Below are 24,039 nucleotides of genomic sequence, written 5' to 3' on the forward strand. Positions count from 1 at the left end.
TTCTTTTTCCAAATCTAAAATTAGCATTAAATTTTATTGTTCTAAAAACATTTACTCAATCCTCCAGATAGAAAAGTATCTTTTAGATTATTTTAATTCATTCTTCTGTATGTGTGAATGAACAACTAGGAAGTATTCACACATTCCCTTTAATTAGAATGTATGCATTCCATATTTATTTAACTGGAATACATTTAATTGCACATGTGTTCTAATTTTTTAAAAATTTGAATAACTTTTAGGTATAGAAGTATTTAGAGTAGAATAATTGGAAACATACCACATATGCAACATAAGTGCTTTCCAAGGAATTTAATTAATCTGTTGTACTCTATATAACCAAATTATTGTATTTAAAAAAGGCACTGTTCTCAGAAAGTCAATTCTGCCTCCTGTCCTTTTGGCATCCTGAAATTCTAAGCTTCCTTGCCAAAATTTTAAACTAATGATTATAGAGAGTTATTTTAAATTGTGATTACACTAAATAAAAGTAATTATCAGCCAATTAGAATTTTGAGAGATTGCTTTTCAGTTTAATGTGAATAACCCACACAGAAAAGAAAAAGGGGGGATTTGCCATTTGAAATATATATGTCCAGTGTGTGGTAAGTAAAAAAGCAATCAAGTACTCCGTGGTGAAACATTTCATTACTGTTTCCCCTTTTTCTTGAAATCTGATAGATGAACTAGATATTTTCAAATGACTAAAAGTATGCACAGCCTCTCACCTCTGGAACAGCAGTTGAATTTGGCCATGGTCACTAATAATAAAGAATAGTTAGCATATGAAAGCTGTTCCAGTGACCTGTAGCTGAAATAAATTTGTCTTCTGACGTCCACTTCCTTACAGACTGGTGTCTGTATCACAGTTGGCACTCCCCAAATTGGTCCTGTGATTAAATGGGCATGGACACGGAACTAACCTTTAACTCCCAGAGATGGTTCCCCTAGGAAATGGTGACAGCACACCTGCAGGGCCACATCACAACAGCTTGTATAGCTCCTGCTGCCTGCATTAGAATTTCATTACAGGGGCATTCAGGGATCTGTTCATTCAATGTGTATATGTGCCAGAATACTTCCCAAAACAACAATCATACCTAACTTATTAGTAAAAGAATTGATATAAAAATGAATATTTTAAATCAGCAATACAATAAACAAGGCCACTACTTGATAATTTGTACCTTCCCGTCCCCAGAATAAACCTAATAAATCCATCTGCCACATGGAAAACTCTTTTGGTTTAAAATACTATTTTATGTCTGTAGAACAGAAGTTACATCAGCTCTTAAATTTTGAGGTATGTAACTGTTTATAACATAACAGGAATCATCTGCAATCTAAAAAATTTAATGAATATATAAGTAATTAGAATGTTTTAATGTTTCACTTAATAAGTTATAAATATATTCAAATATTAAACTATTAACTATCACTTGTTTTAGCTAATTTTAATTATCTTTCACTTCTGAGCCAATTTAAAAATAAGTTCAAATATCACAAAATCATGTCCCATACAGTTAGAGCTATGTATTTAAAAGAATCAATTTCTTCATAATCAGTATTTTTCCTTGCCCTTTCTCCTTAGAAATATTTTTTCATCACCCCGTAGTGATTTGTTTGTATACTAAGACATTGTTGGGAATTTATCTTTTGTTTATTTCATATACTTCTGATCAATTCCAACTCATGCCCAATTATATTACACTAAATTAACATAATTCAACAGATGTTGATATTTAAATGTTTTCTGGCATTCAAATCTTGGACAGCTGTCTTCGAGCTTGGGGAAAAGGCAAACATTTAGAATTAAATGCTGAACATATGCTTAAATTACTAATTAGAAAGATGGAATAAAAACTATGCATTATCCTTTCTAAGGACAATAAACCTCAGGTAGGGATTTCTGTAATCTTTTTATATCAATTTATAGTCCAGGGATGTATACAGACTAGATGACATGGACTTCATGGATAACTTCATTTAATTTCAGATTTGATCACTTTAAAATTACGGAGAGTCTCACTAAGATATGAAAAAAACCTATAATGGCTTCATACTGGCAGTCTTAAGAGTTGAAAAGATGCCTTTTCACTTGCAATGTCAGGATGGTAAAAGCAGTTTTTAACAATATTTTATTATGGAAAATGTCATCATAAGCAGAAATACAGAGAAAAATATAAGCTCAAAACTGCAGCTGTCAAAACTGTCTTAGGTAATTACATGTGGCCAACCTTGTTTCATCTATATCTTATTTCGACTGAAATATATCAGTATGTTTCTCTAAAAAATAAGTCTCTTAAGGAAAAAAAAACACCATACCATTATCACATCTATTAAAAAAACAATAATTCTTTAATATATATGAATGTATATGTATATGTGTGTTTAATTGCAGCTGATACTCAGATGTCTCCAATTATTTCATAATCTTTTGTCTTATACATTGTTTAAATTGGGATCCAAAGGAGATCTGTTAAAATTGGTTGACATATATATATATATATATCTCAAGTTCCCATTGATTTATAGGCCCTCCTCCCCCTTTGTTTTTTCCTTGAAATTTTTTGTTTGAAGACATCAGATTAGCAGGTTCGACTCCTGGTCAGGAAACTAAGATACCGCACACCATGTGGTGTGGCAAAAAACAAAAAAAGAAGAAGAAAAGGAAGTCAGATTGTCCTATAAAGTTTCCCACATCTGAGGAATGCTGCTGATTTTATCCACATGGTGTCATTTAACCTATTCCTCTGTCCCTTGAGTTTTCTGCAGTGGGTATTTCGAGCTAGAGAATTGATTTGATTCAGGTTAAGTTTTGTTGTTTTGTTTTGGCAAAACTGTTCCAGAGGTGGTGGCCTAGACTTCTCTCCCTTCCACATCTCTTTCTGTGATTTATTAGCCATAAAGATGGTTACCCCAATTCATTCACTAAGGGTCACGGAACGGTGATATGTTAATTCTGTCCTCTCACTTTGGTTCATTAATTAGATTACTTCTGTTTCAAACTTAGCCCCTTCAAATACTTGATTACTCTGAGGTACAGATCATGTAGGTAAAGCAAGATAAATACTTGCTCCTTTTCCTTTAGCCATCAGTTTTCAAAATTAATTGATTCCTTACACTTTCCGGAGGTGACTGGTGAAATTTTATTCTATTTTTTTTTAACTCATTGATTTAAACAGATCCCATGTGTTTCAATCCATTTGTTATCATCCTAATTGGTGTTAAAATTGGCCCATCTTTGGGCAATGGGAGATTATTTAAATGGGTTCCTGAGTCTGTTTCCTTGCTACGAGACTTTGCTTTCTTCCTTGCTTTCTGGTATGTTTATATTTCCAAGGCTACCTTGGACCTTTTCTGGCCTAGACCAAGAATCAGCCATTTCTTTAAGAAGTGCTGATTCATTTACTGGGAAATAATTTTAGAAGCCACAATCCGCATATTAGGGGTGTCATTATTTCGAGGCCTTTTTAGCAAAATACTTAGACTTTTTTTTTTTAACAAATTAGCTCATACTGATAGTTCCAGTTCAAATTCGAGACTTCATTGTTTTTGTATTTTCCATCATTGGCTTTCATCTGTCTTTTTTCAACATAAAAATATTACCTCTGGTGACAGCATAATAATTGTTCATTTTATTGATCCCACCATACATACACAATAGTCTCAGAATCACCATACCGTCATGACCACTGATCAAATAATTACTGAAAATAGTTTAAGTTTTTCCCTTTTTCTAGTCTTTTTGTACTTCGTCTATATTTCACTAGGAATGCACAAATTCCTGTGTTTTAAAGTCACTTGAAATAGTTTCTAAGTATAGATATACTAACCCATAGTTAGGTTCATTAGTTTCATTTTAGTTTTCAGAGACTGCTTTTTAAATTTTTATTTGTTTTATAATAATATAAAAATAGTTACAGGTTCCACAATCAAATCTCCTCAAGAAATTACTTTCAAAGGAGTCTAACTTCTATTCAGTCCTCACCACTTGTTCCCCTCCCCCCGTCATATAGGTAGCTATCGCTTTGTTTTGTTTTGTTTATGGTTTACCCTTCCATTGGCTTTTTTTTTTCTTCTATTTTTAAGATAAGCAGACATATCTTTCTCTCCGTATTTTTCCATTTCCTTTTCTCTCGCTCTAGTATACCGTTTGATTTATAGGAAGGCTATTTTTTGTAATTACCTTTATTTTAATAAATTACCTTTATTTTAATACTTTTATATAACAGCCTTAGTCCCCTTCCCCTTTTGAGGGTGGGGGGCTATTTGCAGTTGGTTCTCTGCTCTGAGCAGTATTGAAATAAGCTAGGAACCTCTTTGCCCTTCTCATCCCTCTCCCACACATTTGTTTTGAAGTTAATTATTTCTCTGCTAATACCTACAGGACGGTCAGCAAATTTATTCTATTTTTCCTATATAGCTTTCATCTCTTTCCATTTTTAGGTAGTTGTACTATACGTATGTGTGTAGCATACATATAGTCTGAAGCATATAGCCATTCAATACTATACTGTCTCCTTAGTCTAGTCATATAGCCATTCAATGCTGAAGCATATAGCCATTCAATGCTGAAGCATATAGCCATTCGATACTATACCGTCTCCTTAGTTTCAGTTCTAGTTTTAGTTTTAATTCAGTTCATTTAGTTTTAATTCTATGAATAAATATGTTTTTAATGATCCCTGTCTTATCTGAAGTCAGTGCGTCTCTGTTCTTTCTGTTGTCTGAGGTTTATTCTCTGGTTGGTTCCTCCGGCAGGTCTCATGGGAACAATATTCCCTGAGTCCCTGCATATTATTAATGGTTTGTCCAGACCCTGTATATTTAAAGGTCACTTTGGCCAGATATACAATCCATGGCTCATATTTTCTTTCCTTAACTGTTTCAAATATGTTAGTCCATTGTCTATGTAAAATGTTGTTTTGTGTGTGATACAGTCTGATTTTTCTCTCACATATAAGTGATTTGGTGTTGCCCAAATGCTCAGTATATGTTTTTCTTTTCTTTAAAACCCAAGGGTTTGACTAGACTATATGCTGATGTTGGTCATTCTATGTGTTTTTCCTAAGGATGAAGTAGGCTCTTTCAGTGGTAGTTTTATTACTTTTAAAATAAATTTCAAGATTTTCTCCAATTATAATTTTTCATTTTTATTTTGTTTCATTGCTTTGGTTTTGTTTCAACATTTTCTATCATACATATATTGGATCTCCTTGCCTATCTTCTGTAGCTATCACTTTCTCTCAAATCTTTTTTATTTTTAACATTTTTATCCTTTGCATTTTCCATTTTTCATTATGTTCTTATCTTCTACTTCTTCATCATATTTATTTATTCTTGTGTCCTAGTTCAGTTTCATTTCTGAAGTAATTTTTTTTCCCCTTTTATTTCTGTTATTTTCTGAATGCTGTCATCTCTCTGGCTAGTAATTGTTGTCCAAGCGTTTTGGGTTATCCTACATGTTATTATGTGGATTCAAAAACCACAGTGTCACTGCCACCATGTTCTCAGAATACTCTAGTTATGACTTTTTTTTAGAATTACAGGAATCCAGGACTTCTACATAACATGCCTATATTTAAGTGGCAAAATAAGTGATTAGAGTAAGTGGTCAGGTTTACATTTCTCTACTGATACAATGAGCATGTCATGGTTTTCTAGTCTTTTAGTATGATATTGCTTATGTTTCTTTTGAAAAATGATGTTCAGGGACTTCCCTGGTGGTCCAGTGGGTAAGACTCCATGCTCTCAGTGCAGGGGGCCCAGGTTCGATCCCTGGTCAGAGAACTAGATCCCACATGCATGCCACAACTAAGAGTGAACATGCTGCAACTAAAAAGGCTGCCTGCCGCAACTAAAAGATCCCGCATGCCACAACTAAGACCTGGCGCAGCCAAAATAAATATTAAATAAATAAATATTAAGAAAAAACTGATGTTTTTGCACAATTTCCACACACCTTTAAGGACTTTTTGTGCCAAGTGAATAAAAGGCACTGGGCCAGGTGATATGTGTGGAACCAGGATTTGATATCCTGGTCAGGAAACCCTAGGCACTATCCTTTATTCCTTTCAGTCTCTCACTCGTGTCCCCTTCATTCATTCCCCACAGCCCAGCCGGAATGGCATTTGGAAATCCCATATGTATTTGAGTGTTCTTAAAAATTCTCAATGACTTCCCATTGCCCTTAGGATCAAGTCCTAAACATGGCTTGCAAGGCCTTTCTTGGTCTTACTGCTCTTACTATTCCAGCATCATCTCCAATTACTCTTTGCCTTGAACACTATATACCAGTTCATATAATAGTTAGTACCATAAAATTTACTGTGTTAATGATGTGTAGTAGTACCTCAATATCCACAGGGGATTGGTTCTAAGACCCCCTCCCCCATGAATACCAAAATCCACAAATGCTCAATTCCCATATATAAAATGGTATATTCCCATATATAAAATGGTATAGTATTTGTATATAACCTACACATATCCTCCCTTATACTTTAAGTCATCTGTAGATTACTTATAATACCCAATACAATGTAAGTGCTCTGTAAGTAGTTGCTGGCACACAGAAAATTCAGGTTTTGCTTTTGGGGACTTTCTAGAATTTTTTTTTTTCCAAATATTTTTGATCCAAGGTTGGTTGAATCCACAGATGCAGAACTTGTGGATACTGAGGGAAAACTGTATTTTATTTTAACTCATTTAATTTCCAAAATTACCCTATGAGGTAGAGATTCTTATTATCCTCATTTTACATATGAGGAAACAGAGGAGTTAAATAACTTTCCCAGGTCAAATGGTAGATAATTTATACAGCAGTGTCCTTTTTACTTTCCAAGTCTTAGTTCTAAGGAGTATAAAAATTAACTTGACCGTTTTCTCAAATCTAGTAAAGAAAAACCATTAACTCTTCTGAAATAGTAATTTTTAAACGTTATTTAGATTACTTATACATTACTTAGCAAAAATAAAGTGACATTTTGACTGATTGCAGCTAATATGATTTTTATTTGATCATTTGGCATTTGTTTTCTGAAAATTAAAAAATGTAGAGGCTTCCATGGTTTTCCAAAGAAATTCATTATGTAAATGAAAAAAGAGGAAAGAGTTTATATTTGACATTTAATTTCTGTATACTGTTTCTTCATGGACATTTAAAGGCAATAGACCTCCCAGATACAGAGAGTAATAGACCTGGTTTACCAAAATTATAAAGGATGTTTGGTTCTAAGATCTTGATGGCAAAACTAATCCTGAATATAAGCTAAGGCACTCCAACTTTGCAAGTGTTTCAATTGGATTGAATGAGGAGAATCCTGAAGTACTCTTCCTCCTAATTATTGAATATTAGTGTTCCTGTAGTCATCACAAGCTTCCTGTTACCTTACCTAGCTATTACAGTATATTTCACAGTCTAGCAAACATTTACTAACAAGTCTGCAGAAATTTTATGTACGTGATGTTCATTCATCTGCCAAAAGCTATCATGGAAGAGGAGTAACTGAAAGCATTCCTTTCACAAAGTTACACTTAGTGAAATGCAAAATTATGTAGAAAGGGAAACACTTTACCATCAAGGTACCTGCATATACTTTAAAAGCTGGTTTACATGTAAAAGCTTGATTTTGCAGATATTTATATCCCGAAGCCCAAGATATGAACCAAATAAGTCTTGTGGTTTTCTATTTCCATAAGTAAACATTTCCTTATTATAGAAATTGGAACCTCAATAAAAATACTGATTATCATAAAGACAAGTTACTCTAAAAACTCTGGCGTGCCTTGTTAAATTTCATTCAACAACTATTTACTAAGTACCTAAATTGGCAAGGCTTGTAAGAGCCAAGGGAAATTTACTTTAAAAAATAAAACAGATATGGACCCAACTGCCTTCAAGGAATATACAGTCTGGTTAGAGGATTAGTTCATGTACATATATAGCTTTAGTTTAAGGTAGAAAACATTGTTTTCTCCAAGGAGTGAGAAATTATTCTGGCAATGGCAATCAGAAGAGGCTGCATAAAGGAGGTGGCATTTTAACTGGGTCATAGCATCCCAACTGAATTCCATCAATAAGCAATAATTTAACCTAAATTCAAGTAAGTTTATATTAAATGGTAATGCTGTCTGACATATTCTAAAGTAGAAGTAACTCCTTATATCTTTCAGAAGTTTAAGACATTCTGGCCCGTTATTAAAATAACCAGTTTTTATTACCTCCTCATTATGGAGATAAAAGTGGCAACCATATTTTCCTTTGCTTTTCAGTATTCATACTCAGCAGATGCCCATTACAGCATATAGAATTATGACATCACTTTAAGTCCCCTCTCAACAAGCAAAGTCATGGACACTTTACAGAAGTCAAAACTGAGCTCAGTCTTAAGCCTGTATCTGCCAACTCAATCATGCGAGTGAATTGTAGACTCTATTGAATGAGCAAAACCTCTCAACTTCAAGAGCTGCCTTGGAAATGGATCTACATTTGATTCCATCTCTTCATTAGAGCAGTAAATTTCTGACTAGAGCTGCAATAAAATCCAGAATTATATCTACAAACAATTATGGTCAGGCATTTTTCCACTGAATTTAATCATCAATGTAGTTGACAAACTGGTTAATTCAGTCAAACAGGCAGCTTCATTCTTTTTTTTCTAGAGAATTTAAAATAATTGTGAATGGACAGATTCATTGAATTTCTTAACACTTGATGCTACAAGGGTATGTCCTCTCCTCCCACTCCTTTATAGGGTCCAGCTCCCACCATATTGAATTGCTTCCAGAGCCCCAGATACAGCGTGTCATGTGTGCACCTCAGGGCATTTGTGCCTCTTCAGATGTGTTCTCTCAGCTAGGGGACTAGAATGCCTTACATACCTGCTTGGAATTCTCTTTGAATATTGAGTTGAAATCATTTTCCCACATAACTTTAACCCCTACCAGATGAAAGCCATATCTTTTTTATTTCTCGATCCTGTTTTATGGCATAGGGCATGGCGTGCATTACATTTTCAGTAGATGTTTATTAAATGGAGTATAATAACTAAGTTGAATGAGGTACTATGGTATAGGGGAAAAATGATTCTTTCGAGGCAAGTGTTCCTTGGTTCAAATATGAGAACTTTACATTCTGTTTATGTGATCTTTGACAAGTATCAGTTTCTCTGGACCTCAGGTTCCTCAGACCTGGGTTTTTGTCAGGATTAAACAAGACAGTATGTGAAAATGTTTAGCATAATACCCCATATATAGCTGACAGTCAATAAGCTTGGATGTTCCTGGTAATTTAGATAATAAATTCTAAGACTTAAGAAATCAACATGTATTCAAAATAATTTTTTAAGATAATAAAATATATTTTCTGTCCTGCCCTTTTAACCCCATTATTCCCTGAAGCTGGTAAAGGAGAGAAACTCAGCACTTTTGTTCCAAAATGCTACTGAATTTAAAGCTGGGTTTAGAGTCAGAAATTATCAAATAGGACAATAAGTAAAAAGTCAATTCGACAAATATATTCAAATATTATATACTACACTGAATGAAGTGGATATGAAAATGAATAATGCATGGACTTCACTTTAAAAAGTTAAGAATATTAGGAATACCATAATTTTATTAATAGTTATAAATGGCAACAATACCAAATACCATCCTGGGAAACATTTCATAGTGTCTGATCAGAGAGAGAATGTGGGATTATATCTGCATCTGTAGTCTGATCTGATGGTTCTTTTATGTAAGATGCAAGATGTTATCAGGACCAACATCCCAATATTTTAAATATAGACACATATCTTCTTGCATTTAATGGAGATATCCAAAAGAATCATATTTATTTTGAGTAATTTTTTATGTCTCCTAAGAGTCAACACTAGCTTTATCATTTTTTAAGGAAATTAGAATAAACTTATTGTTGAAACTCTATACTGAATATCAATGATAATCAGATTCCAGAAATGTATAGTTATAGCTAGGAATCAAGTAAATTAAGTCAATATCAGTTTACTAAGTGCCTATTTTTCCTAGGTACTATGGTGTGAAGAATAAAAGAATACTCCAAGATGCCTCAAATAACTTAGATTCTGCCTGGAGAGACAATATCAAAATTTGAACTCAGGCGAAATGAATTTTTCTCCATTTCCACAAAGCGGTGGCCTGCTGCTATAACTGTGTGGATTTATTACATCATGTAGTAATTTCTCATTCATGTGTGTCTCCTGCGTTAGGCCATGAGCCCCTCAATGGTAGGAGCTCTTATTCTTCTTTGTGTTTCGTTTAGCATCTAGTAAAATACATGATTCATAGTCAAGTTTTTTTAATTGTTAAATGAGTATTTTTGAGTGAATTGAAATAACAGTTCAAGAAAGCGTTATCCTAAAAAATGCATGATTGATTGCCAAGTGGAATGTGGAGGCAACAGTTGTTACCGTAGTTTGACTTGTTTTAGTTCAATAAATATTTACTGTTTTGCTCATAGATGAGAGGCACAACTAGCTTATGTGAATTAGACATGGTGCTTGGCCTCAAATTGTTTCCAGCGTATATTTAACTGACAATCCACTCTAATCCGAAAGCAACTTGAGGACATACAGTAGAACAAGTTTAATGACAGAGATATGCACAGATTGGTAAGAAATATAAGGAAAAGGCACTTGGAAAGATAATGAGCTTAGTAAAGTTTGAAGAGAGAAAGAACATTTAGATTTAAATGCCCTGGGAGAACTTTGAAGGGAGAAAGGGCAGGCTCTCAAAGATGGCGGAATTAGGAAACACGGCAAGGAAGCTTTTTCTAGTGGGTAGAACACACTGCTCGTGTGTTAGCATGTATGCATGGACTTGGCGACTGACAATTCCTTAAAACAAAATCAGAAGGAATTAAACAAATATGGGAAGCATGATGGCGGTACCAGTGAAGCTAAAATGTTACAGCAGTTCTCCCATATAGATTTTTCGAAACCTTCCTGAATAATTTGCTCTCTGAAAAGATTAACTTTCCTCCCGATGTGAGAATGTCCTCATTCACATACGCTCAGAACGTTCTAATATCTACCCGAATTGCATAAAACAACCTCCACCACTTTCAGGTACCATTTGTTTAGAATAATGAAGAGCTACAAAAAGAAGCAGCATTTAACTGAGCTGCTTAGGGATATAGAAGTGTGTGTTTATTAACCCACGCAAGGAATGGTATCACCAGAATCACAGACCCTCGGGGCTTTAGATAAAGCATGGAACACACCGGTGGAGAAGCAGCAAGTCAGCTTTGAAGTGGGAAGTACCGAGTGGTGGCCAAGAGAAAAATCTGTGGCAGTGGACTGACCTGAGAAAGTCAGTGGGTTTCAGACTCACAGGAGGCTTGTGGGTTTTTAATGTTTTTGAAACGAAAATGAGTGCTTTATTCTTACGTGCTATGACACCTTTTTAAAGCCAGCAGAATCAAACGTTAAGGAAGAATTTAACTTTCCTATTAATTACCAAAAAAATTCCTACTTGTTATTTAGAAATGACCCTAATTTATACCCTTATTATAGCATATTGATAGTGTTGAGATGTGATGAGTTTATACCATCATATGTTTATTTCGTGGCTGTTTCCTGACACTCTACACTAGGCATTCTTCTGGTTGTCTTATACCATTGTGTCCCCTGTACTGTGTGATCCTGGGTAAATTATTTCACTTCTCTGTGCCCTGGGCTTCTTATCTGTAAAGTGGAGATGGTAATAATAGTAAATTTATTAGCTAACAGTTATCAGTTGCTTAGTGTGGGCAGGCACTGTACCAAATGTTTTACACCAGTGTTCTTTAAATAAAATCTTCAAAAAACCTTTGAGGTAAATACTAATCTAATCCCAATTCTTGAAGGTAAGGAAATTGAGGCAAAGGGAGTTTAAGTAACATGCCAAAGATTCCTTAAAATCCTTCTCAAACATTGACAAATATGGTGTAAGTTGGCCTTTTCAGAGAACTAGTTGGGAAAACAGAAATGGCAGCGTCAGAGGAAAGAAGTTCTGTCGGAGACTCAGGCAGATCAGTCCAATAGAACCTAAAACTTCATCTAACACCTCAGTTTCCATGGTGGGAAAAGTTCCACCATGCCTTTGACAAAGAAATACCCCCAGCTGCAGAAACCACTTACATTTATTAATCGTCTTGTTTGCTGTTTTCTAATTCATCTCGTTATAATTTGTTGTTTTTTTGGTTTTTTTTTTTTGTCCCATGCTCATTGTAAAAATAAAGTCCAATATTAAGGAGAGGCATAAAGAAGAAAATTCCCACCAAATGCCATCACACTGGAGATAATCGTCACCAGTCTTTTGTTGCATAGTTTCCATACCTTTCAACAAATACATATGCATTGTCTATAATTTGGAAATATTAGTTTAGTTACTATGAAGAAAAGTAAAGCAGGGTGAGGAGACGGAGGAATGAAGGGGGTCGCTTTTTAGGTAGAACATAGGATAAGTGTAGATATTTGGATGAGGCTTTTTTTTTAAAACTTACACTATTAAATTCTATAGTTTGTGATACTGTAAATAGAAAAGGTGGTCTATGTGTATAGAATATTTTAAATATTCCATAGAAATATTAAGATAGGTATTTTAGATTATGAATACTAGTTTGGTATCAGTCTATAATGTTTGGTGTTAATGTCTCTGTTAATGGTTCAGAATCAGATAGGAATCACGGACCTTCTTGCTAAAAAAGTATGCATATGCACATTTTGCACCTGAAGCCTCCCACCGTCTCCCCCGTGTCACCCCCTTGCTCACTACAGTTCAGCCAAGTGGCTCTGCTCTGAGGACCCTGCAGAGTCCTTGGCTGCTGGGGCAGTGACTCTGGTCCCTGAGCTCCCCGAGAGCCTCCTGACACACAGCTGCCCCTCACACTCGCTGGGCGCTCCATGGGGGACGTGCTTATTGGCATATAACCTGGCACAGAGGAAACACACAGGAAACATTAGTTCTGGCAGCAGCCACCAGCTACCTGTATGTAGCAGGATAAAGCAGATTGGGAAGAAGAAGGTCTGGACTTGAACTCTCAGACGAGGTGGAAGAAGCATTAACAACAGGACAGACCCTTCTGAAGCTGTTGAGGGGAACTGCACCCTGGCAGGCAGACCACGGTATCCAAGGGGTGGAGCCTCAGACAACAGGTAATCGGAGGTTATCGAACCGCAGAGTCAAGAACCGCCCCAGCAGGTAGGCGGTGACAGGAATGGGGGCCAGGAGCATCTGATGCTTGGAGAAGGTCAGCCCGCAGCGTTAGAGACAGATCCAGTCACCAGAGGCATTTTAGCATCTGGGGAAGTCCAGGCAGTGACCTAAATCTAAAAGAACTAAGGTATCAGAAGGTTTATAACGAGATAGGATATGTCCAAAGTAAAGCAAGGGTCCAAATCCTGGGACACAAGTACTGCGTTCAGCACACTGAGTTATAACTTAAACTACCCCTTGCTGATGTCAGGAGTGTTCCCAAGCGAGGGGAAATGGGCTTGAGACAGAACGTGACGCCACATGACCAAAGCCACAAGAGAAAGAAGGCGCCAGAACCAACAACTGATCAGGGTGTGAACAAACAATACCAAATGCAAAAGGTTTTTCATGCACAAGAAGGGGCTTAGAAAGAAAACATCATTAAAAACAAGGATTTAGGGCCTCCCTGCTGGCACAGTGGTTAAGAATCCGCCTGCCAATGCAGGGGACACGGGTTCGAGCCCTGGTCTGGGAAGATCCCACATGCCACAGAGCAACGAAGCCCGTGCGCCACAACTACTGAGCCTGCGCTCTAGAGCCCGTGAGCCACAACTACTGAGCCCGCGTGCTACAACTACTGAAGCCTGTGCACCTAGAGCCTGTGCTCCGCAGCAAGAGAAGCCACCGCAATGAGACGCCCACGCACGCCGCAACTAGAGAAAGCCCGTGCGCAGCAATGAAGACCCAACACAGCCAAAAATAAGTAAATAAAATAAATAAATGTTTAAAAAAAAAACAAGGATTTAATGCGATCCTGGTAGTTAAGAAATATTTATGCTCAACAGTACTTGATATGTGCATATTGGCACAGAAGGAAAAGTGCTAGATACTGATGTTTACTTGTTCAGTTAATATGTTGAGACATATTGACACGGAATAAAGGGGAAGAGAGGGTGATTTGGATCTAGAAGGGAAAGTTCATATAGGGCTGGATTTGCACCGATTGCTCCTCCAGTGACACCACAGACCCACTTCATTTCTGTGCAGCTGATACCCTGTCCAGGCTTATATTTTTCTAACTGACAGTGAGCGTTCTTGCCAAATGCCAGGGCCCATAGTCACATCTGTTTGTCTCTTCTCTGCAGCTTGTCCGAGGCTGCTCGGCAACACATCTTATCCAGGGGGCAGCTTTCAGTAGGCCTAATTCTCTGAAAAGCCAAATGCGCATACAATGAAGAGACAAGTTCCTCTTGTCTTCTCTTTAATATTATTGTGTTTGACACCGCCTGCTTCAGACCTTGTCAGCCCTTGTCAAAAGACAGGTTCTCAGGCAAGGTGGTCCTCCCTAGTATTTTTTGTCTCTGCTTTGTGGGGTTTTTTTGGATTTTTTTATTTTTTTGTTTTTTACTTTTTTTTTCCTCTGGATGAAATGCCCACTTTCCCGCCACCACCCCATTTAAAAGGATGACGGGATAACCAAGTGAAGTCTGGCTCAAAAGCAGAACAAAACGAAGATTTCCCTCTGAGCTCTGCTTTCTAATATTTAATAGGAAAATTTTCAGAATGAGTACAATGGGAAACAGTGTTTCAAATCATAGCTGACACTGCTTATTAAATCCATAACAAAAAAGCATTATTTCTTTATCCTTTCCACTTAAAGATATGTGTGCATTTACCCCTAGTATTTTAAGGTGTTAGTAGTTATAAAGTTACCAGGTTCTGACTTTTCTCCCCTTTTCCACCCAAGCAAAGGCTCTCACTGACTGACACAAATATACTGATAGGGCTGATGGGTAATTTCCTAACAGTGCCTTACAAAAGGACCTTAACATTTTTAAACAACTTTGGGTCTGTTCATAGGACAACGTATGGTCATTCTTCAAAACACCACAGCAAAAAGAAAACAAACAAAAACCAAAAATTGCCAGCCATCACCTTGAATAATAATCCACGTGTTCTGCTTTGCAAAGACAAATGACTCATTTAGGCTGAAGCAACTAGGCTGCCTTTGAGACGTTCATTGATTTTAAATTAAAAAAATAACTGCTCTGTTTTGCATTAAGAGTGACAACTAAATAACGGAGTAGACCTTGCCTAGTGTTATTTGTAGCAACTCCGTTGCACCTGTGTGAAGGAAAGGGGGGAGGACAGGCTTAAATGAGTAATCTTACTGATCAATAATCCCGATCTCTCAATGTGCTGTAGCAGGTAGTCAATTCTTGATAGAATTACTGAAATACAGCTCGCTGTTTTTCTTATGGCTCAGGTCTTTGGGTTCAGTGTACTGATTTTATTAACTTTAACTTTATTCTCCTTGAATGTTTGTCTCTTTTCCTTTATGTGGCTACATTGAGGGTGGGGGAGGGGAGTTGAAGGAAAATGTGCTGTTCCACTTGTTCTGGACAGATACCCAAAAGGGAATTTGGGGTCCAGCAGATGAGAAAAAGGCTTAGAAGAGGGAGTTGTTCTTGGAATTTGTTTTTCACCCTCTTTGTAAACAGGCCTTCCTAATAAGTTTGAACAGTGTAAAAAAAATAATAAAGTTTTAAAGGCAATATGGACTTGGGAGAATGGTTTTTCAAGCAATTAGAAGACTCCGGTTACACACAACTAGTGCAAGAACAATGTAAGTAGAAACTAGCCATCTTAATAGTCACAATGAACAGCTACTGTGTACTCTTCTAATGATTTCTAAAAAGGTATTTCTTCAGAAGAAGTTTCATTGTGTGGCATGATGTTATTCTTAATTATAACAGAGACTGATAACCTGGGAGGAACTGTGTGTCTGGACTACTCACAAACCTGGTTACCCTCCCAACCCCAGCTCATCAGCATCCCATGAATCTGGCCAGCTTGCTTCTGCTAAATGATCTTTAATGACCCCACAGCAGCTATAAAATCCAAACACCTTCACGGGGCAAATGTGGCACATATGGCCCATGGTCGAGCCCCAGCGTTCTTCTTCCGCCATATTATATAGTTCCTTCTGTAAACACTGCTACCCAGTCATCCTGAACTACTCAAAATTCTCTGAACAGAACAAACTCTTTATCATTTAGAAATACTTTCAGCAACAGGTATAGAAAACCTGACCGGCAGTGGCTTAATCTAAGAATATTTATTATGTTTTAACAAGAGGATAAGAAGTAGATAGTCCATGGGTTGGTTTTCACCCGTAACAGAAGGGCCACACTCCAGAATTCAGATTCCCACTTTATTCCCATTTCCAGAATGTTACTTTCCCCTCCTCCTCGGCTAGTCCTGATAGCCGCGCCTGTCTGGTACATGCTCTGCGGAAGGTAAACTACTCCAGTATTTTTTCTAGGGGGGAGGTTTCAAGAGGGATCGGAGATGTGTGAGGATAATGTTGTACAAATAGGTTAAATCATGTCTCTTTTACAGATATCAAATGAATATGCATTTGAGATTTTAACTCATTGATTAATGAGGGAACCAGGCAGATGTTATAATGGGTTCAAAGGAGAAAAGAAAGAAGCACAAATGTATATGGAGTAAGGAAGATTGAATGAATGTACCGATGGGTGCAAACCAGCTTTTCCACAGCAGGGAGGATTGTCCTTCCTCAGGACAGAACTCATTTGCATTACTGCAGACAGGTGTTATTTTCCATTGCCTTCAGTTATCTGTAACTTAGAGTTGTAAAATAACTCGCATAGAATCAGAATCAGGTGAGTAGAAAGGTGTACTCTATAGTTTTCCATTGAAGCACCGATTTTTCCTTACAAAGAAAAAAGGTATATTCAGTAAACGCTTAGAATTGTTATAAGGACTAAATATCATAATCTCTAGTAATATTAAGAAAGTTCATTGTGCCTGCCACTAATCATTTCATATATTTTGACTTAATCTCCCCACTCAGACTTAAAACTCTTCCAATAATAAGAACTGAACTTTCCATTTCGTTGGTATCTTCCACTTCCTTATTCCTCATTTTCACCATCACTATGGAGTCGTATGCTAAGTCAGCAGTAGATACTAATAACTGCTTGCTGAATAAGTGAATTCATTAATTTTTTATAAAAAGGATGTGACTTTTTAATTTTTTTAAATTTCGATATAGCTTTTAAAATATATAAATATATATATAAATATAAAATAAATATATAAAATATATATTATATATAATATATAAAATAAATATAGCCATTTATTTTTTCTTGGTATTATGATCCAAAACCGCACTTCAAAATCCAATAAAAATGTTATAGTTATACATACTAGTAAACATTTTGACTTGTGTGTGTATGTATTTCTGCAAAGTTCATCATTAATTGAATGAACTAATTTTTTAAAATATTTTAATAATTATAAATATTTATAAAAGAGAATCATTATGCACTCAATACAAAGGGAAGAGAAAACTAGACAAATACCCGTTTGCTTCTACCTATATTGATAGATTTTCACAGTATGCTTCTTTGGTTGTATATACCCCTTGGATTAGCCAGCTCATTGATTGTACTTTACTTTGTACATTATAGATAGAATCTGTATTTAAAGTAATTTTACTCCCCAACTCCAATTTTTCATTATATTTAAACACCTGGGTATAAGTGTGGAAGTATATATTTTGAGTTTTAATTAGTTTTAGAATTTGTTTAATTAATTAGAATTTAATTAATTAATTAGAATTCGTTTCTTCCTTTTACATTTTTCTCTAATAATCTGGTTGTTTTCTAATTGGGCCCTATAAAACTTCAGTATACTACCACATATCTCTCTGAATTACTAAAAAGTCATGTTTTCTAGTAAACATGCTTTATTTATTTCTGCTTCACGATCCCCAGATACTATCCTAACCCCATGTCAGGGATTATAATCCAGGACATGAACATAAGAGTCCTCTATAGCTTGAAAATCTTGAAGACTTGTACATCTTTTCCATTTTATTAGTTTGTCTTGATTTCCAATTGAGCCATTTCTAATTTTTCCAAAACTCATAAATGTAGGAGTCCATGTTAGACAGAACAGTCTAATTCTGACTAGTTCCAAGAATAGCAGAAGGTCTGCTTCTTAGTTCTTATACATCATGTCTTTACAAAGGTAATCCAATATCATGTTAGCTCGTCTAGTATCAATATCAGCATTAATGCATTCAAATTTTTTCCTCACCTAGCTAATAAATAATTAACTACAGAATTCTGATCATGTGACTTATAAGGAAGAACATCACTATTTCCTTCTATTTAAAATGTTTTAAGAGAATTCACTGCCACATAATATCCTAAAAGAAATTGATCATACTTTTCCTGTAATAAATGTTGTTCTGACAGTAAAGCATTAGTAACCAATTGATAACCTAGCAACAATATTGTGATCTCTTTAGATAATTAATCTTAGCTATTTTCCTGTCAGAAGCAACAGTGCTTGATTTTATGTTGAGCCAGAAAGATTGCCAGTTTTGAAAATTAAAAAGCATTCCTTTTATATTATTCATTCCAGTAACAATTTATGATGGTGCATTTAGCTGCTGAACGCTTGTCAACAAACATAATTATGTTTCGATATAAACAAGATTGGTGGTTTTACTAGGCTGCTCCATCTTTGTTGAGAATGTTTTGATTTAGGTTCAGATTATACAAGCTGTGTATTTATGTGTCATTTTTTTCCCTCCTTTGTTAATAGTTTTTTCTGATAATTACTTGTAGGCAAACAAGCATGCATTTAGGATCCCTATGCACTGGAGACATCAAACGGAGAAGAAAAGCTGCACCTTTGCCTGGACCTACTACAGCAGGTAAAAGAAAAAGGGCTTGGGGCAAAACACACATATAAAGTTCATAAATCATCAAGAGTAAAATACAGATAACCCTTAATTACCTGCACTGAGGAAGAAGCACAGTTACAAGAAACCAGTAAAGCAAATCATTTGCCTTTGGTGTCAGGATGTATTGTGTGTTCCTTGTGTAGATTTTTCAGGCCGCCAATCACTAAAATATTTCCTACACACCTGCAAAACTGTGTGAGGTATTACAGGATACAGATACTTCAAAGGCTGTGTCTTTGGCCTCAAGAAAGTTACAGACTTGTTGGAAAAACAAGGCATAAATTGATGAAAAGGTAAATAACCCCAGAGGAAATTAATAGTAATGAATTCACAAGTATTGAAGCAGCCTCAAAACACAAGGCCCACGTGGTAGTAGATGCCAGCCTGGTCATGAATGTGGCAGTCTGGTTTCTACACCCAGCTCTGCAGAGATCTTTGATTTCGTCTTTCCTTACTTAGACAAGTTAGCATTAGAATAAAAAATCTCTCATCATTTCCATCTCGAAAACCATGTCATTCTAATGAGTGTGGTATAGGGAAAACCACAAGTTTTGAGCTGAGAGAAGTCATTAGACCAAAGGGGACAGGAAGCCTTCCTGGAAAGGCAAAGACCTGAGCTCGGTAGGGAAGGATAAGAGTAAGATTAATATGTATTGCAAGATCTCGTGCAATATACCCTGAGAAAACCATAATTCAAAAAGAGTCATGTACCACAGTGTTCATTGCAGCTCTGTTTATGATAGCCAGGATGTGGAAGCAACCTAAGTTTCCATCGACAGATGAATGGATAAAGATGTGGCACATATATGCAATGGAATATTACTCAGCCATAAAAAGAAATGAAATTGAGTTATTTCTGGTGAGGTGGATGGACCTAGAGTCTTTCATACAGAGTGAAGTAAGTCAGAAAGAGAAAAACAAATACTGTACGCTAACGCATACATATGGAATCTAAAAAGACAAAAATGGTTCTGAAGAACCTAGGGGCAGGACAGGAATAAAGACGCAGGTGTAGAGAATGGACTTGAGGACTCGGGGAGGGGGAAGGGTAAGCTGGGATGAAGTGAGAGAGTGGCATGGACATATACACACTACCATATGTAAAATAGATAGCTAGTGGCAAGCAGCCGCATAGCACAGGTAGATCAGCTCGGTGCTTTGTGACCACTTAGAGGGGTGGGATAGGGAGGGTGGGAGGGAGATGCAAGAGGGAGGAGATATGGGGATATATGTATACACATAGCTGATTCACTTTGTTATACAGCAGAAACTAACACAACATTGTAAAGCAATTATACTCCAATAAAGATGTTAAATAGAAAAAAAAAGATCTCGTGCAAGAGCAGTGGTACGGGAAGCAGAGATAAAATCCTGTGATAAGGGAGCCGACTAGGCCTTAAATGTGGACATGCGCACAGGAACAAACAACAATTAACTGTATGGGTTTGTAATTCAGCAAACTGACTATGAGAAAATGCTTTCCATGTAGATCTTTGATCAATTACAAAGTTATAGTAGTGGCCTATTGCTTGGGGTCCTTAACCATTCATATTTATAAACTGTCTCAGCTTCATTTAGGAATTCTTTTATAGGAAGAGTTATTTTTTCCAAGATTAATTATAGAATATGAAAATAAGATTCAGATTCAACAGGAGAGTAAGCAGTGAGAAGGGGAAAATACAGATATAGATAACAGATATGAATAGACAGATACCTTGACATGATGATTTCAAAGGAAGTAAAAGTGGTGAAGCTTAAATTCTGTATTCAGTAGACCTATCCCATAGTTCAGCACTAAAAAATTAAAGAATAACTTAAAATTGGGGCACCCACATACAGTTGTTCCATCCACATAAAGGGCTAAATTATGAACTGTAGTTATAAGTGTAGTTACAAGTGTGATATCTGGTCTTCATCCTCTAACTTTGTTGAATTTTCAGAATTTGGAAGTAGGAAATACCTGTGTGCAGAATGTGTTTGTGTTCATGTAGAATAATATTTACCACTTACTGGGTGCCTACCATGTACCAAAACCTTATTTTATCTTTGCAACAACTTGATGACTTAGGTGTTACAATCATTCACTTTACACCATAAAATGAAGATTCAGACATGTGTTAGGGTCTTCTTAGCTACCTAAGAAGGCAGAATGATTGAAGGGCAAAGGGAGGATTCAAGCCAATGTCTGCATGACTCCTAAACTCATGATCTTTTCATAACATACATATGGCCTTTCTGTAAGAATATATATGTAAAGACCGTCTTATTCCATGTGTCTTATGCAATTATATATATATCTTTATTTATATATAAATAGACTATTACATAATTTATTTATATTTATATAGACTATTATGTATCTTAAGTGCCATAAAAGATTTATCTAAATTTGCTGTGTAGAAATACAGAACTTTCATTGCAACACTTGTAATACATCTCTATATACAGGAACATATAGCTACTTTTAGATCAAATACATGTCATAAGTTCCTCAAATCTTTCATAAGGCAAGTATAGGATTCTTTAATATTCCCATTCCAGTTGAATGGTCCCCTGAATTCTCTTATCTTTCAATGATTCAAACACTGGTGGCAGAAATAGTACAAGAACAATCTTAGGAATGTGACTAAAGCACCTCAGAGCCCGCAATAAGGAAGAGAGAATATCAGGGTCAGGTCCTAACACTCTGAACATGTGTGAAGTGAGAAGGAAAATGCATAATGGTTGGGGAGAGCATAATGTGATTATTTCTACAGGGTGATTTTGATGATGAAACTCAGTAGCATCAGAGGAAATCATTTTTACAGCATATGGGTATAAACATTAAACTTTAGCCTAAAACATTCATAAGCTTACACCAGCATATTCCAAGTGTTGTATTTCAAAACTTCAGTGATTCTCTTAAGACTCAAGATTTCAATTCTATTACTAGATTATTTACCTAAAAGAACATAACTCATAGAAATTTAATGCATTTTTGTAATTAATCAAATAGTATTGGAGTAGGAGAATTAGGTTACTCATTTTTGCTGCATTTTTACAATCCATGTATAACCGTTCCTCTCAAAGAGGAAGAGAACGAGGTTACTTAAAAATCCTTAGTTTTAAAAAGAATATCTTCCAATACAAATGAATCAACTCTAAGGTGAAGATTATTCTCCAAATTCAAGTAAGAAATGCTTTTGCATAAATACACTTTGATAATAAGCTTATGAATCCTAGATCATCTTGTCTCCAAAAATTATAGTTTTCAAACTCTGGAATATAGTTAATCACATAACAAAGAATCTTATCTTTATAAGCTTCCAAAGTTGAGTTAGCATGTAGAATTATTTTCAAGAAACTATTCTTGCCATTTTATAGGCCCTTATAGACCTAAAAAACACATTGAATTGAGATGTGTTTTCACAGTTCCTTCTACCTTTAGTCAACATTCAATCTAAGCTGGAAAAAGACAGGTGAAGGTAACACTTTCTGATTTGAAATCAGGAATGAGAGTTAAAAGGCTGACAGTCTGAATATTGTTTGATGATCCCCTCTGATTTATATATGAAATATTATGTCATCAAATAGCAGATTTAGAAAAGATTTAGCAAAAGTTTATCAGAAAACTATAATTAGGCACTTTATAATCCCAAACTGTGTTTATACAACAATTTAAGATGCTAAAGATAAACAGTTATATACTGTATCCATAATAAATAATATTTTTAAAGATTTAAAGTTCCCTATGAAATTAATAACCCAAAATCTGATCATCTTTACCTGCTAGTGTATTGAAAATTTTACTCACCCTGTTGTAACAATAACACTGAAGCATAATTTAAGTAAGGCTATAGACTAGCCAGCAGTGTTATCGGTTGAACATTTATTAATTGTGACAGGAACACCGAATTTATTTCAGTGCTTTAGCTTATTTACTGCCCTTTCACCTTCGTATTTTGTATTGACAAAGTAAAATGAATATTGATAAGGTTAGGTATTGATTTTTAAACTTATGGCTTGTTCTCTGCCTCATTCAAAGTCACATACCAAAAGATAGTGGAGGTCTCAGTAGCAAAGAATGTAGATTTACTATTATAAAACTGAGAACTGTTGAAGCAAGAAGGTTTGCAGGAGAACGCATTTTATAGTTTGAAAAATGTCATCTGTAAAGGTGAAGAAAAGCAGTGAGCAAAATAGGAATATTATTAACACGTTTTTAAAAGGCCGTCAGCAATGTTGGTTATGCTCTTGTGTTTTTGGTAGAAGTCATAGCTTACTGAGGATTTGATACTAAAAAGATTTAAGTATGTTTATTGAGATATTGTGGTTACCACATTTTTTAAAAAATGTTTTGTCCACTACGTATTACTAAATTCATTGTTATCCACAATTAGTATTTGCTGTTACTATTTTGCTTTCTATTGAAATATTATCCTAGGGAAAGTATTCATCATAAGTAGTAGACTTTCTTCTCTACATTTTAAATTAGAAGTTCAATATCTCAGTATAGATATTGCTCCAGCATAACTGTGTCTTTGTGGGCATGCAAGTTCTTAGCAAGAGGTTACATCACAGCTTTTTGTGACTTCTCCTCTGCATCCTACTGATATTTCAATAATAAAATAATCTTTATGAAGATTGAAGGCAATAAAGGCAGATTGTAAATCATAATGGGTGAAGGTTTTTAAAAGGTGTGCTTTTAAGTCATACTGAACATAATCAGGATATGTTTGATGTAACCAAGCTCCTTTTCAAGGTGCTATGTCTCTTCAGTTGTCCAAATTTATCTTATCAATAATTATATTTTAAATTTACCATGTTAACCTCTTTTTTTTTTGGCCGTGCTGGCTCTTCGTTGCTGCACGCGGGCTTTCTATAGTTGGGGCGAGGGGAGCTACTCTTTGTTGCGGTGCGCGGGCTTCTCATTGTGGTGGCTTCTCTTGTTGCGGAGCACAGGCTCTAGGCGCGTGGGTTTCAGTAGTTGTGGCGCATGGGCTCAGTAGTTGTGGCTCGCGGGCTCTAGAGCACAGGCTCTGTAGTTGTGGCGTGCAGGCTTAGTTGCT

At 35.7% G+C, this 24,039-nt stretch overlaps 1 protein-coding gene across 6 annotated transcripts in view; it reads left to right on the forward strand.

Annotated features, from left to right (window-relative positions):
• GPATCH2 (G-patch domain containing 2) overlaps positions 1-24,039 on the forward strand; it is a 169,716-nt gene that overhangs the window by 131,566 nt on the left and 14,111 nt on the right. For 4 of the 6 annotated variants that reach the window (XM_036865843.1, XM_036865869.1, XM_036865852.1 and 1 more), the window contains one exon: positions 18,873-18,961. In XM_036865843.1, coding sequence (XP_036721738.1) covers positions 18,873-18,961 — 89 coding nt within the window. Of the gene's footprint in view, positions 1-10,035; positions 10,262-16,605; positions 16,937-18,872; positions 18,962-24,039 lie in introns of those variants that run through there. The other 2 variants (XM_036865879.1, XM_036865873.1) reach the window with 2 other exon arrangements.

The sequence above is a fragment of the Balaenoptera musculus genome, chromosome 1 (assembly GCF_009873245.2).
Source record: "Balaenoptera musculus isolate JJ_BM4_2016_0621 chromosome 1, mBalMus1.pri.v3, whole genome shotgun sequence".
In the NCBI taxonomy this organism is placed as follows: Eukaryota; Metazoa; Chordata; class Mammalia; order Artiodactyla; family Balaenopteridae; genus Balaenoptera; species Balaenoptera musculus.